General features: G+C 52.5%; 2 protein-coding genes across 2 annotated transcripts; both read left to right on the top strand.

Annotated features, from left to right (window-relative positions):
- Positions 1-1,659: 1,659 nt before the first annotated feature.
- Positions 1,660-4,009, top strand: LRP88_12689 (fungal specific transcription factor domain-containing protein; the record flags this gene model as incomplete). Its single annotated transcript, XM_083249081.1, has 5 exons — positions 1,660-1,810; positions 1,872-2,210; positions 2,269-2,547; positions 2,601-3,154; positions 3,206-4,009. The coding sequence occupies 5 exons, from the start codon at positions 1,660-1,662 to the stop codon at positions 4,007-4,009; spliced, it is 2,127 nt and encodes a 708-aa protein (XP_083095181.1).
- Positions 4,010-13,992: 9,983 nt separating this feature from the next.
- LRP88_12690 (uncharacterized protein) lies at positions 13,993-14,918 on the top strand (the record flags this gene model as incomplete). The annotated part of the gene is made up of 2 exons (XM_083249082.1): positions 13,993-14,536; positions 14,617-14,918. 2 exons carry the CDS (start codon positions 13,993-13,995, stop codon positions 14,916-14,918), a joined length of 846 nt encoding a protein of 281 aa, XP_083095182.1.
- Positions 14,919-15,453: the final 535 nt, after the last annotated feature.

Here is a 15,453-nt window from a genome sequence, read left to right on the forward strand (position 1 = left end):
GGCTCTTTGGCATCCAAGTCCGTCTTCTGGACCGCGCCGTCAAGGAAGGCAAAGTAAGATGATGTGACGTGTGCGCCACATGTGTGAGTGGAACCAACTTTTCAGGGCAACACATTGTTGCGGGCTCGTTGAAGTGATTGCGATGATTGAGTCACGGTTGTTGCTACCTCTCGCGGGTGCGCCATTGCGAGAGCATTTGGGACTGAAAGACTTTTCTCTATTGCATAGCACCCTCAGTCCAAATGAGTGGATTGGATTGGTCGAAGGAGTCATTAAGCGCCTGCAAGAGAGCACAGTGACTTGGCAGTGCATTCAGCCAATACCTCTATCCAATACAGACTCCGTGATTCAAGTTGATAAGAGAGTATCACTTCCCGCCAGGCAGTAAGCGAGTATGATAGCTCAATCAAGAGCTTCGTATTCTCGGGGGTGGTGTGCTTCACGCATGAGGCTGTGGCAAACACCATCCACGTTCTGGGTCTTCATCCCACACTTGCACGCCGCGTTCCTGTACCTGTATCTCCCTCCCCTGCCTCACCCCTGTCTGAACCCTGCTTGCCACCCTGTCGTGATCCCAAGTAACCCCAGCCCGGAGACCCGTCTACTATCTGTTCTCCTAGACTAGAGGGCTGACGGTCAGGTAGGTGTTCGACCTGCTACAATGGCTGGCAAAAGGAATGAAACTTGTACCTTGTACCTGACCAGGTCAAGGTTTTCAATCTCGAAAGGCCAAGCTCCAAGTTCCAGGGTCATAACCCCCGACGAGTTCCCATCCATGCGCTCGTTGTTGCCGCCCTGCGGTTCAGTTTAAGACGTCCAGCTCTCGCCGCTCCGACACGCCCCGGCTGCCCGGTAATACTTCTCCTCTCTTCCACCTTCCGCACATACAATACCTCGCGCAGCGCAGCGCATCCAGCATCGTTGCGTCTAGCGTATCCCGTGTGCCCTCTACTGCTTCATCGTCGAGCCAACCCCGACATTTTACGCTTACGGTAGCTACCGTTGCTTTTGTCGCCCACTGTCACGACCGGTCCGTCCCACAAACCTCTTCGCCCCGCGATCATCCTCTACCATTGCGCGCGGCCTTGAAAGCATACCACTTCATCGATCCTCCTACGGCGTCGCTGGTTTTCTCTTCTTCTGCATTACGCGCCGATTTCATGTTGGCCGCTACTGCCGCCAATACTTGATGTTCTTCGCGGCCGTGACCTCAGAACCGCACCGTCTGCCCTGTCTGCCGTATTCTACCACAGAACTCCCAGATGAATTCCTCTTCGCTTGCGGCTCGGCAGTATAGGCAGCGTAAGACTCGAAAAGGTGCGTTACGATCCCCGGCCTTTAAAAGATACCGCCGCATGGAATATCCTAACATTTGCGTATAGACTATGTCTTCGTAGACAAGAACCACGCCCGCAGGCGGCCGAGAGGTAAACCGCACCTTGCATCCTCCAAGTTCCTCTCTGACCTTTCTACCTATGCTAAAACAACCGGACTGTAGCGACCAAAGCTTGCGAGGGTTGCCGGAGACGAAAAGTCAAATGCGATGGTGCGCAAACAATGATGTTGCCATGCTCCGCCTGCGTTAAGCAGAATACTGCTTGTAAGTGGCGGGGCGGTGTCGACAGTGATAAAGACTCGACGACTTACGACACGACGCCCATGAGCCCATCTGATCAACATCAGCAAATGTCTATGCAGCCATATGCGGGTCAGCAACAAGTCCCGCCGGAAGTATTCTCCCCCGGGGGGTATCGGCATCGTGATCTTGCAGATTTGCTAGGTGTACTGAAGATCGATGAGACCGGCACAGGTGAGAATTGCTTGTCATGAGCCGTATGACAGAATGGGGTGTTCCTAACAGCATCATGTAGCACCATATCTCAGAACCAAGACATCATTCCGACAAGAAGAGCAACCAGCCATTGAGGACTCGGAGGATTATACCAGTGCTCTGAAATCCACGCCAGGTCTTAAGATTCGCATACCGCCTGAATTGATGCCGGATGATGAGACAGCACTGCGCTACTTCGATCTCTACTTCGACAATGTACATCCATATGTCCCCGTTTTGTGCAAAACCGCATTTTATCAGCAGTGGAACACGGATCGAGAAGCGATATCACCGTTGATACTCGAAGCCATCTTTGCGATTGGTGGACGATTGGCGGAGGAGCCGACTAAGAGCCAGCAGTGGCTAGCACTGGCCTCTCGTAAGCGATTCCGTTCCCTGCTTATTCTGAACGATCGATACGAGCTTACACCCCTTAGGGCATGCGGATTATTTCATGGATGTGCCTAGATTGAGCACCCTCCAAGCTCTGCTGATGATTCTCAAAGCTCGCGAAGCCGCCCCCAGACGGGGATACTACTATCGCTCCTGGATGACGGTTATGCAGTGCGTGCAGATGGGCAAGGACCTGGGTCTTGACGAACATTATGATCATCAGACGGGCCACACTTGCGATTGCACCCCGGCAGAGTGCCAGCTTCGAACCCGCATTTGGCAGGTTGTCTTTGTTTGTGAGGTGATGGTTGGAGCTCCTCAGGGTGAGTATCAGTGAATTCGAAGCGCGCAGGATGACGGCTGATAAACTCTCGAGGCCGACATGATCGCGCCGTCAGCATTGACTCGGTGGACTTGTCTCCTCCTAAAAAAATCCCTGGCTGTGATGACTTGGAGTACCATGTGTCGCACAATTTCACCTACTTTGCCCAAGTGGTACGGATCATAGCCACCAAGAGCAAGGTCTACCAGAGGCTCAGGAGGTGCGAAGAATCGGGCACCGATCCCAAGTTCCAGCAGCTGGGCCAAAGCCTCAATATATGGCTGGCCAAATTGCCTGCGGAGCTGGCCATGTCGATTCCTCAAGATGGATCACCGCCTCGGATCCTATCACATTTCGTCGGAAACATGCACGCCCACTATCACCTCGCGGTGATTCTTTTCCATCGACCCATCCTGTCGTTCCTCGACCCCAACGCCCCAGATGGACAATGGAAACGCCAGATGATGATTTGTTACAGATCGGCAAATGCTCTCTGTCGGCTGCAAGAGACTACCCTCGATACCTTTGGGCTCACTGGTCTCCAGTGCATGCAAAGAGGCTTCAGCTTTTCTCTCTACAGCGGTCTATCGTGCATCGTCATTCAGCTGGTATGGAAGCTCCAGACTGGCACAAGGCTGTGTACTGATCCATATTGACAGGCTGCAATTGTGTCACCCGATCCTGATTTCAACACAGATGCGCGAGAATTCTTCACCAGACACATGGCAGTCTTAGAGAAGGCAATGGAGGCATGGTGTATGCCGGAGCTGGAGGAGCCGTTCAATGCCCTGCGAGAGGCGTTTTCTGCAGACGTCCGGCAGCCGTTTGTGCTGAAGCCAATGTTTCCAGACGGGAGTCCTGTCCCGTCCAGCCGCTCTAGTTCACCGCCAGCCTCGGAACCCTCCTGGCCAGTCATCCATCGGTCGGGATCCGTGGACCAGCACCTGGATACGCGCGATGCCCAACAAGTCAGTTATGCCAGCCATCCCACCACACCCCCCATTTCCGCGGGCCCTGGGGACAGCACAAGTGACTCTCCAGTCGTACCGTCGCTCGTCTTGATGTTGCAAGGAACTCAGGCTCCTGGTATGCCCCAAAGAATGCCGCCTACAAATCAGTCCGAGTGGGGTTCGACAAGAATTTCTGATTACGTTGTCGACGCCCGGACAGAAGGTCTGCCAGTGTCTACTTATTCACAGATCACTACCACCCCGCCTCAGACCAGCCCTCTTAACGATTCGTCCTCAAGTGCTATGGAAGTCCTTCCCATCCTGGATATCCGAGCGGCCCAGGCCCCTCTAGCAACTGGAGCGTGGCAATTGCCACCGCCGCAATATTCGACTACTCCTGTGCCCAATTTCGTCACGCCAGCCATGTGGCAGGAGTCTGTTGCTTCGGTTTACGAGGGAGGGACGAAGCGTTCCTGGGACTACGACGATCTGAAGAAAGATGAGTGGTACTGATCAGGCCACAAATCTCCGAGGCGATGGCCAGCTTTCTTTTGTCGTTGTCGCTAGCATGAGCGAGGGTGAGGGTTTGGAACCTGTCCGACACATTTATTTCGGGATACATTCCCTGAACACGTGCCTTTTGTATCACGATGGATGGTCAGAGGCCGCACCCTAGATATGGATCTCGAAGGGCTTATGCTCCGTCCTACGGTGGAAGTACTTGGATGGGGTTCAGACAAGGTTTATCTGCTTGCAGCTGAACTTCGGGAAGAGCTGCGATCGGGAAAAGTTCACGCATACCTTCCCCTCAAGGTGGTTTTCGGCTAAAAGCCGTACTGGCATATGTTCGGCCGTTGCTGACATTGGGTGTTTATTCATTAGATCTCATGGGAGACGCAAGTCAGAATTTCTCAGACCGGTAGTTACTATCACTCAATTAATTGGTATTGATTCTGGATTATTAACTACAAGAGCCCGGAAAGATCTGTTTGGGCTGTGAGGCCTCGGTTTCACTGGCATATCACTGGGGAGAAGAGCTCGGGCTCGGGTCGGGGGTTTCCGAATCCCAACAAGCCACCGTACTGAGCAGTCTGTTCTCAGCGATCAGCCCCTTGGCTTGGATGGTGTCGATGGCTTCACTGCCTGTGCGATGGTCTCATTCTCGCGTCTCAGATGGATCACTCTACTATTCCCCATTCAGATGTGAGCCCGCTTCCTTCTGTTGAGATGCATTTGATCGATAGGAGAATATCCTTGACATGTGTTCTCTATAAGTTCGGCACCATTTCCTGCGGTCAATGCTGGTGCACGCGAGACAGCCTAGCGACCGCGCCCATTCTGGAGGACCTACTGATCCTTTTCCTTCATAGCATTGGGATCGCTGGACACGCTGTGGATCGATGCTGGGGAATACCTCGTCCCAGGAGCTGACCGACCGTCGGGCCCCTGCAGTACAGTATTCAGGGGCACTGTGTCGGGTAGGGGTCGCGTGTAGCACCAACCATGGTCTCGCGCGACGCGTCGCCGTCGCGACTCCTTGAAGGCATCTCCCACATTGGGTGTCGTGTTGTGTGATTGGAGGTTGGACCACAGCATCCAGTGAAGCGCTCCCGATTGTCGATGACCATTCTCATAGAGCCCCAAGCCCGTCCAAGGAGTTACCTCGGCAGGCAAAGAGACTTGACCAAACTCTAGCCATTCGACTACTTTCAACACCATTCTTCAGTTTCCCTCCACCCTACCCTGCCCATCATCACCCCTCTTCCCTTGTCATCTCCATCCTTCATCGTTGAGATATGGGTATTCTCTGTCAGCACTGTACACGGCAACGCACTTGACCGAATATGTGCGAACTCTATCGAATCACCTACAACTGCACAGTGGTAGGCCATGTCAAGTATGTCACCGAGTTCTGTAACCGACCTGAATGCCCAGCCAAGAAAAACAAAGAGCGCGCACACCGAGGCGACAGATTCGAAACATGCATGATGAAGGGTCATCCCATTCGGGACCTCCACCTCCCAAGACCAAGGCACTAGCAGGCGGCAAAATTGACGGGTTATGGAATCCCGTCTCCTCGTCGACACGGCACAACAAGCGAGTATGATAGCTCGTCCAACAACTTCGTATTCGACAAGAGCGGTGTGCTTCATGCACGCCATCGACGCATCAGGCTACGGCAAACCATAGCCTCCGAGGATTGTCAAGGCGTCACCTTCACAATGTCCGCCGGCCAACACCAAGTTCTGTCCTTGTGGCTGCATCCGAAACCGCCAGTCATCAACACCACCAGGGACGATTTCCGACCCACCACGCCGGCCTCAACGCAAGTCACTGCAGGGCTGCATTCTCTGTATGCAGCAGCATCCCGTTCCGGAAGAACTAATGTCGTGAGTGTCAAGGGCTTTGTCTGAGTGGATGGCGTTTGGAGATAAGGAGGTGCCTGGGGGCTTGAAAGTGTATTGTTTACCGACGCCATCATGCTTCGGTGGTCTTCAAGGGCGTTGCTAATAGTAATGGAATTACCTCATATCTCGTACTGCAACCAATGATCCATAACTCCCTCATGCTTGTTTGTCTTATCTGGGCTTCGTGAGGTTGGGGATGTACAGCCTGCTTTGCAGATCCTCGACATTCTGCCCTTGGTAGTTCTCCAGCCCCAATACTCCCTCATCGTCAATGGGCTTTTTCTTGGCGTGCTCAAACTTCTGCCCTGGCTACACCGTCCAGGAGAGTAGACACGTAGCATGCAAGCCGATAATGCTTACGACGCATGTTTGGATGTAGGCAGCGTTGCCATCCGAGTCGCATAGGCTCTCTACCCTTTCTCAGCATATTTATTCAGCTCGTTCCCCTAAGTCCCTGTCTCCTCAACGAAGCGACCAGTGCTTGAGTCTTTTTTTTTCCCAGTCAATCTCTGGCTGTCTGTGGCCTCTGTATCTCGCTCTTATCATTGAATTATTCTCTCTGGATTCCAGCTATTTTATAGTCAGCACTCCACGAAACCTCCGACCAACACCATGGATTCGACATCACAAGAAAACGCCGGCATTGTGCATGTTATCAAGCGTATGAGCTTTTTATTCCATGATTGCGTGAGAAATAAAATACAAAATTAGTGCTGATTATGCTTTGTTCAGACTTAGCCAAGAATATTTACAAGAGAAAAGGACGGTTTTTCATCAACAAGGACGACGTTGCCCCGGAGGGCGTTTCCCTCCAGCTCTGCCATTCTGCGTCGTCTGCGTCGTCTGCGTCGTCTGAGGCTCTTCTCGAGGTGAAGGCCGAAACCGAAACCGAAAAAGATGGTTTACTTGACTTGACGGCCAAAATGGCCGAGGTGGCCATCAAACGCGGGACGGATTTTGAGCCACCAGAGAGGTTCATCGGAAGTAGGTACCATCCATTATACTTGATCGAAAACAAGAAGAATAAAGGATGACGCTAAACGTGGTCAGTATGTGCCTCGTTGGCATTGATGGACATGGGCCCATTTCCCACGGACATAACCCCCAAATACGCTTCCCTTCTCAACCCTGACAGGACTGAGGTTCTTGTAGAAGTCGAAGGGGAAGGCAAGAATGAAAATTATTTTCGACTATTGATGAAAGTTTGCGAAAAGGGCCTAGCCAGAGATTAGGAGGACGGATGGCTTCATATGCCTTGAAAAAGGAGACAGACTACAACTATAGAATCCCTGAACCGAAGCTCCGCAAAGTTTTCGTTGCTGCTTTATGAGTGTCCCGTGCGAGACTGTTGAAACAACTGAGAAAATGTCACCCTGAAGCTTGACTCGGCATGGGCATCTTTCCTCCTCTTCCGGCACCATCAATAGCGCTCTTGAGTTTCTACCACGTCACCCTTCCCATTTTCCCAAGGCTCATGATCCCTTCCGCTCCTACCAATGTACGTGATACAGCTTACTGCGCGCGATCTTGCGTTTGCCTTGACTGTCTCAACTGCTCCCTGCAGCTAAGGCTGGCTGCATTGCACTGTCTTTCCTTCGAAAAATGGCAAAAGGAACTTCTCAATCTTTGCTTGTGTGAGAAATCGCACCCCGCAGTTGGAGGGGCAATACCGAGAAGAGAAGTTGCATGGCTGCGTTGGGCTGGCTGGATCTACCAAGAAACGGATGTCTCCTGATTCACTCAGGCACATCGAGCCCGATGTGAACTGTACATACCTTTGCATAGCCCCCGTTGTAAAGAGTCATCTCTCATCGCCAAGCAAGACTTGCCCTTCCATGGCTCTCTGCGAAAAAGCCGCTAAGAAGTTCCGAAACGCTTGTTCCATCATCAAAGCCATGCGTTTAACGCACGGCATATCACACTGCATGGCGCCTTGATGGGTGAACGTGGACTGCACCGGGGTTAAGCCCGCTGCGGGGTCGCTATCTCGATCACTTAGACTGCATGGACAGGCTGTAATGGAAGCATCCTCGAAAGAATTGACCGGAGTTCGGATAAAGACATCTAGGGAAAGTGGAGGTGTATGGAAATAACCGTGCCTCGGTCACCAGGCTTTCCTCTACATGACGAGCGCGGTTTCAAGCGCAGCATCTGCTGATAACAGAACTTGGTGTCAAGCTGACGTCCTGTGGCTTACATTCCAAGTGTTCTCCGCGAGATCAGGCTCGGCAGATGGGCCGGTCTCCTGGCCCCATTATGTAACGCCCGGGGGTCAAAAAGCGGCAGGCTCCTTGCCTTCCCCCATGTCGACCCAACACGATTTTCCTCCTCGATTCCCACTCTGATCTCTCAGTTCCTGCACTATCTTCCCGAGCACGCTCGAGTCTCTTCGTCGATATACAATCTCGCCATCTGAATGCTTCTCATCGTCCTCCTGTCCGTCGGCTCCCGTCTTTCCCGAGCACCCTACGATATTATACCACGCCAGGCAGAAAATGGCAGACCCTGAATTTGACGATTTGAGCAAACGCAGCCCCTCTCCCGCCGTTTTTCGCCCCAATATCAAACCTTCCCCCAGTCCTCCCCCAGGCACATCTCACCTTAAACACATGCCTTCAACAACCGCAAACCACGGGGACCACGGGCCTGGGAAGGCTTGCGGCACGAGCGGCGATGGGGTCCTGGTAGAGCATCTTGGGGACGGGAAAAATCCTGAATATGCTCGCTCTGCTGCTGAGGAGGACCTACCTCCAGACCAAAGCGACGAGGAGGAGGACCCGATGAAGAATGTGACCTTGCCTGGCAGTCAAGCTCCCGTGAAGCCTGCACTCAAAAGGCTTCACGAGACTGCATTTGGGGCTTCGGAACAAGACAATGGTCGCATCCCCCATCCAACCCGACGGAGAGTTGTACGTCAGCTAGACAATGTAACAGGTGACGGCTATCCTAATGGGAGGTTGTTGAAGAACTCTTCGAAAGGGGTTCTCCAGGTTTCCTACACAGATGATACGTCCCCCCCAGAAGAGGTCCCCCGAGTTACGCAGGCTGTTTATGCCATTCACCTTAATGTGTAATAATCAACGTAGTTATAGAAAAGTGTCTCTAGTTGATGATTATGGTCATTGTCATTGTCGCTACTGTGATGTGCTCGGAACACAGTTTGACGGGATATCACGAATGGTGACCCCGCACATAGTGTCTGTCAATGAACGAGTTCCGCTGGAGTTTTAGGGATAGCCTGACTTGTGTTAAAACTTCATTGTTGAATTGGTGTACATGGGTTGCGACTCAGCAAAGTGACTTCAAACTGACTGCTTCTGAATTGGGTTTGCTGCATTCACGCTTGGCGGATCTACGGAGAAGAAGCCGAGTTGGTGGCCTCAAATGACACGGGCAGAGGCAAAGTAAGTGTCATGAGCGGCGGCCGCTTGAGACGGAGCCATGTATTGGCGTGGACGGCGTCGAGTGGCTGGCTGATCACCACTCAGCCTACCCAGGGAACCTTCTCGGATACCACCGCGTGTGAGATCGGTCGAGCCAGGGATGATCGTAACAAGTACAGTCAAATCAACCAGCGGATGAGAGGCAGAATGTGGCGCTTTTGGGAGACACCAACTGTGACAATAGACCATTGGACCAAATACCACAAAAGAGGAGGCCCCCGTACTAGAAGTACAGGAACCAATGGTATATATTGCTTCGCCACACCCACCGATAACCTTGAGGTCGTAAATAGCCTCAGCTCCGCGTCCGTCCTTGCAACCGGAATAAAGTCGGTATCCTGTCTTGGTTGGCCCAATGGAATCGGCAGATGCCATCGTTAGCTGCTTAATATCCAGAGCAATCATTGGTTGGACGTGGGTTGAGACAGGGATGCCTTCCAAACAACTGGCCCGGTTCTGGTCACCACTCGCACAGTAGCGCCCACCAGTACGGAAATTTAACGCGTTGGCGCTCACTTCCGAGGGATGCAGGGCATGGCTCGTATGTGTGACAGGAAACTCCTCCATCTCAATAGAATAACTCGGCCCACTGGGCCTCGGCTGGAATGAGAATTGCCGGGAAGCAGCAGAAGCAAAGAGTCCCCCATGGTGAGACATGCTACCTGCAAAGCACTCCAGCAAGTCGAGGACCGTTCGCTCTAACCACATTTCATCTCGATTTCTTGGCTCACTGGAGAAAAGAGTCAACATGAAATGAAGTTGGAGGGTGTGTGCGTATGGAGCTGTTGGTCATCTGGCACCCCAGGATAATGCCCATATAAGTGCAGCTGCTGCCTTGCGGTTTTCAAATGCGGTCGCCTTGTCTTCGTCACCATTGAACCCCACGATGACTTCATTAAGCTCCTGTCTCTTTCAGTTGATATCACGAGATGACTCTCTTGCCAAAGCCTCCCGCATAAGTGGTTCCTCAGCTCCGCCCAAGCCAACACCATCAGGACAGCATATTGAGCATATTTCAAGCTTCCTCACAGGGATTTGTATCTGTCCTGATGGTATGAAATGCACAAGGAATCAGTGGCACCGCCGATCCACCGAGCTGGACAAGATTCATGGTAAGCATCTCCTTGTTTTGCGAACCACTTTCTAAGCCCCTGTTCATCCCATCGTATCTAGACTAGCATAACGACAGGGGCGGCAAGGACCATGCCTCAACTGGGCGGGAGCAAGGGGTAGAGGGGTCAACACATCAGATGTACAGTACCTACCAAGGAATGTGGAGTGGATCGGCCAGGCGGATGTTGAATGTGACAGCTTTATCTGGACTCGCATGTTGGCAAGGTGATTCGACTCCACCCATCTTCACAAAAGTGTCTCGACTCTGTATGCCCGCGCTTGCCGATCCCGATCTCAAATCACCACCACACTTCGGAGGTGATCGCCATCCGTCGACGCCGGACTCGGCGTGAAATATTAATAAAATGGGAAGGCGGCCCCGGCGAGGCGACCAGCCATACAGAGACACACGCCCCCCTCAAGGCCAGAGTCTGTGCGTACACACACAAGGTAAGTAACGTAACCAGGTAACCCTTGCTGTTGAGGCGTTGTTGGTTTCCACAACCACCACGCATGGCACAACAGGGCCCAGTCTTGGCCAAGAATGGAATCTCTTCCCTGCAAAATAAATTTAAGGAATACCTGTGTTAGAGCCTTTACGTCGAGCTTGTAGAGGTGCTCCTTATCAAGCCTTTCCAAATGTTGATTGGCATTGGTTAATCGAGTCCCACCAGCCTTTGATAAGTGCAAGCCAACCTTCGTTGTAAAATATTCCAACTCCTGCCTCACCTACGATTACTCTTTGCCTTTGCCTTGATGCCGTTTCAGAAGTTTCGTTACACTTTGTCTTGTGATGGCCATTCACGAGAAGGCACTGCCTATTACAGCGATGGTCGAGTCTTTTCCAAATCCGGTATCAAGGCAATGGTTCAGATTATTGAACACTTGGAGAAGACCAAGCTCCAGGGCTTCCAGAAAGTTGACCAGGGAGTATATCATCGCTCATTGATATTGGCCGGACATTTGGGTCACTTGTATGTTGCATTGGATATCCATTTGCTAGACGCCCCTAATTGCCCATAGGCGATTGCAATTCTTTCCCGAAGAGTCACCCGTCAGTAGCGCGTCAGGGACAGTCGAAGTACAGGATCCAGGCGGTCTCATCGGATCTGTAACCAATATCAAAGAGCCGTACGCGACGCCAGATCCGCCATACCAGTACACTCACCTACCGCCCGAGGAGCTATCGAGGCCCAACACTCACCCTGTTCTCGCTTCTGGAGGGGATGTATCGTCAATCAATAATACTCATCAAAACGGCGATGAGGAGGCCTCAACTTGCGAATTACCAGCGACCAGCAATACCCTTCAGGGCGTTAAGAAGAAGCCTCCGGTCCCAAAGGCTCTACCGAGGGCCCAAAGAGGCCCAACATCCATACTATCCCAAACTCAGTGCACAAAAGGGAAGAGAAAACCTTTCGCCGCCGTTGAAGGCTCTTGCTGGCCCTGTAAGAAACGCAAAAGGAGATGCAACCTTGCGAAACCTACCTGCAGGCAGTGTGCTAGAAAAGGCATCTCCTGTGATTACAATGCTGTTTTACTCAGATGGGATTCCATGTCTGCCCAACACCTCACTGTAGGGTCGAGATGGAAGGGGTCTAGCCGGAGTGCACGCGCGATGGAGATGGTCAAGTATGTCAAGGCTAGTTTTTAATTTACATCTGTTGCATCATCTTCCAGCTCAATGTTATCCTCTCCTATCTTGGTAAAAATAAACTTACACCATGATCATCGCTTCGGGGCCTCAGGCGCATCATCGGCTTCTTGATTCGTAGAGCTTCATTCAGAGGACCGGAACGACTCCTGCGATATTCAGTTTCTGGTTTAACTAGACGGTCATAGGACTTATTGAGGAGCAATCCGCCTTGCGTTCAAGACCGAGCGAGGCCGAAGGCCCCGAGAGATAAGGAGTTGGTCGGTGTAGGTTTCCACTGCCAATTTTGCAGGCAAAGGAGGTGCGACCCCATGTGAGTCAGTACCAGCACCGTCTATGGCTACCTTAGAAACCCTCAAGGTGTCGGGGAGCTCGCCAGAATCAATAGGTGGTAATTGAACACCAGCATCGCTGTCGGTAATCGTGAGAAACCTGTCACGGAGAGCATCTTGAGCCGTCTGGCGATATATAGGCAGTGGGTAAAGCAGTGAGGCGAGAAAGGGGACGGCTGAATCATATATCTTACACCGAAGATACATGTGCGACGGGACGCCTCCATCGATGGGGAGACTACAAAGTAGCTCCACGATCATAACACCAAACGACCAAAGATCGACTTTGCTATCGTAGTGGTATCCAGGGAGAATCTCTGGGGCCATATATGTAGGCGTGCCGACATGGTCTTTCATTGACTCCAAGTCAGACGCCGAATTGAAGTCGATGAGCTTGGTTCTCATTGGGCTCCTTGATTCTAGCATGATATTATCAAGTTTGATGTCTCGGTGTGTGATATGGTGGCTATGTAGGTAGGAGGGGGCTTCGAGGGCCTGTCTTGATAATGCTTTGCAGTCCAGTAGGCTAAATGGATGTCGTTCATGTGCCTGGCGGAGATTTTGGCCATCTATGAGCTCCAGGCCAACGTCTAGGGGCTTTGTCAAGGGATCATAGGAATGGAGTCGGACGATGTGTTCCTGGAAGAGAGGATTAGCTATTGTCTTCGTGCTCGTAGTTCACTTACATGCTGAATCCGTGGCAGTATTGATACTTCTCGCCTGATGTTCTCGATGCGTGTGTATCGTTTCGTGGCCCATGTCTTCCCAGTGGGCGGGTCAGTGGCTCGATACACCATTGCGTTCCCACCTTGGCCAAGCACCATCGGGCGTGATCTCAGAGGATAGTGTGTGGGCTTGGACCCCACTCGGCCTTGTTTTCTCAGCCTTGTTTTCTCAGCCTTGTTTTCTCAGCCTTGTTTTCTCAGCCTTGTTTGCATTGCTTCTCGGTTGCCGCAATTTTCAGCTGCCACTCACCGGCAAGACAGGAATGGAACTCGCTGTTCAAGAAGTTTTGATCAGAGCTTGGACCTCAAAAGACTCCGAGCCCTTGAGAGCCAGACAGATGTTGGAGCCGTTGTTCAGCGCGAGCGCCCGCCTCAGCAGCCTGGATACACACACACGCCCACACCCCTCCTTCTCTTCTCGCGACCCTGACCAGTGAATCAGTTGGGCTTGGTTGCGTATAATAGGCCAGCGGCACCCTGTTTGTAAACTCATTTGTGCTCTTTCACTTCGACTACTACCTCGCCTAGCCATCGATTCCCTGCCTCACCACCCCCCCGACCATCGATCATCCCGACTACTCCAACTGAGTGGACTTTATCCCAACGACCCCGCGGTGACCCCTCCAGTATCACCCAACCAGAGATATTCGCTCAACGATTCCTCCCAGCCGCGCCGTTCTCTCGCCAGAGTCTCCAGCAACAGGTACCGGCCTGCGTCCCTTGCTTCATCGTCTCCTTCAGCAGCAGTACGAGGGATAGGGGGCTCAGGCAACTACAGCAGCTACTATCTCGAACCCAGCGCATCCTTCTCGACGGTAAACATGCCTGGGACAGCCATGGCTTACGGGCCCGAGTACGGCCAGGACTCGCGCCAGCATCCTCAGAGCTTTGGCGGCTACAACACGGCCGCGACCGTGATGTACAACGTCGCCCAGCCTGTGGCGCAAAACCCCGTCTACGATGCGCAGCAATTTGGATCACGGCAACCTGCAACTATGCAGATGATGACGCCGGATGTCGCTTCGACACACTTCGGGTCCGAGACGGGAAGCACAGGCGGTCCGGACCTGCAACAGTCGGCGCAGGGCTCAAGCGGATCAGCAAACGTACACCAGCAGAGCAATGCCATGAATGATGCAAGCGACATGTCGAGCGTGGGCGCAATGCCCCAGGCGACCCCGAGCGCTGATGTTTCCATGGCAGAAGATCACGAGTACCCAGATGGCGCACTAGAGGAAAAATGGGTCAACTACCAGAGACAATTGGGCACCATATTCCAAGAGATCATGAATGGATCCCTAGAAAGCGTATCCGAGACGCTGCTGAGCGTCACCAGCTGGCTGTTGTCTCAGGTGGCAGAACTTGGTATGTGCTGCCGCAAACCCCAAGAGCATGGGTGTGAGCAGAGCATCAGGGCAGGACGACATGGCTGACCAAGATTGCAGGCCTCAATTTAGACGATAAAAACCTCCACGCCGATCGAATCAAGTTATGGGACGATTTCAATCACGCCTGGTTAGGCCTTGGCCAGCGCCAGATGGAGTTGATGACTTCATCCCAGCCATCGAGATCGCAGAGCCTCATGTCAAAGGCCATGATTAAGAAGATGGGTAACGAATTAATACGTTTATGCGACGGGATCGAGCGCCACGGACTCGTCGACTACCAACACGGGGTGTGGGAGGAACTGATAACTGCCGGTATGCCCAAGACTCTCCTGACCAAGGCTCGACCTCGTGATGGCTAATAGAAGCGCATAGTTCTCGAAGACTGTCTGGACCTCTACGAAGCCTCAGAAGAAGCCAGCGGGAGCGGCGGAGCTCGATAAAGATTCAAGCCGTCCGTCTAGCACAGACTGTGACTTGCGGCACCTTCTTGACATGACATGGGCATCATTTTGTCACTCGAGACGACAAAGAGACGTGACCCTCGTAATTGGGGCGCGGGGGTTGGCGACTGTATTACGCCACGGCACTTTGGGCCAACCGCCTCGATATTGGCGCCTGTTTCCCCCTTTGGTCACTGACACTTTGGACGCGCAACTACGCATCCATCCCACCTACTTGCTTGTGCTTTGGCGGCTGGTCCGGATGGCGGGGTGGAGGGATGGAGTTTGAGAAGGGGACCTGCCCCCTCCTTCGGTATTGTTGCTTTTCTCTTCAGTTTTTTCTTTTCTCGGTTGGGTTTACCTTTTCCCTTTGAATTTTTTGTCCCTCTTACAATGGTTTTTTTTTTGTGCGTCCTGGGGCTCCGTTTCATCTCAAGTCTCAAGTTACGGAGCT

Source organism: Fusarium phalaenopsidis, assembly GCF_050370095.1.
Source record: "Fusarium phalaenopsidis strain FUZ10S chromosome Unknown contig_32324, whole genome shotgun sequence".
In the NCBI taxonomy this organism is placed as follows: Eukaryota; Fungi; Ascomycota; class Sordariomycetes; order Hypocreales; family Nectriaceae; genus Fusarium; species Fusarium phalaenopsidis.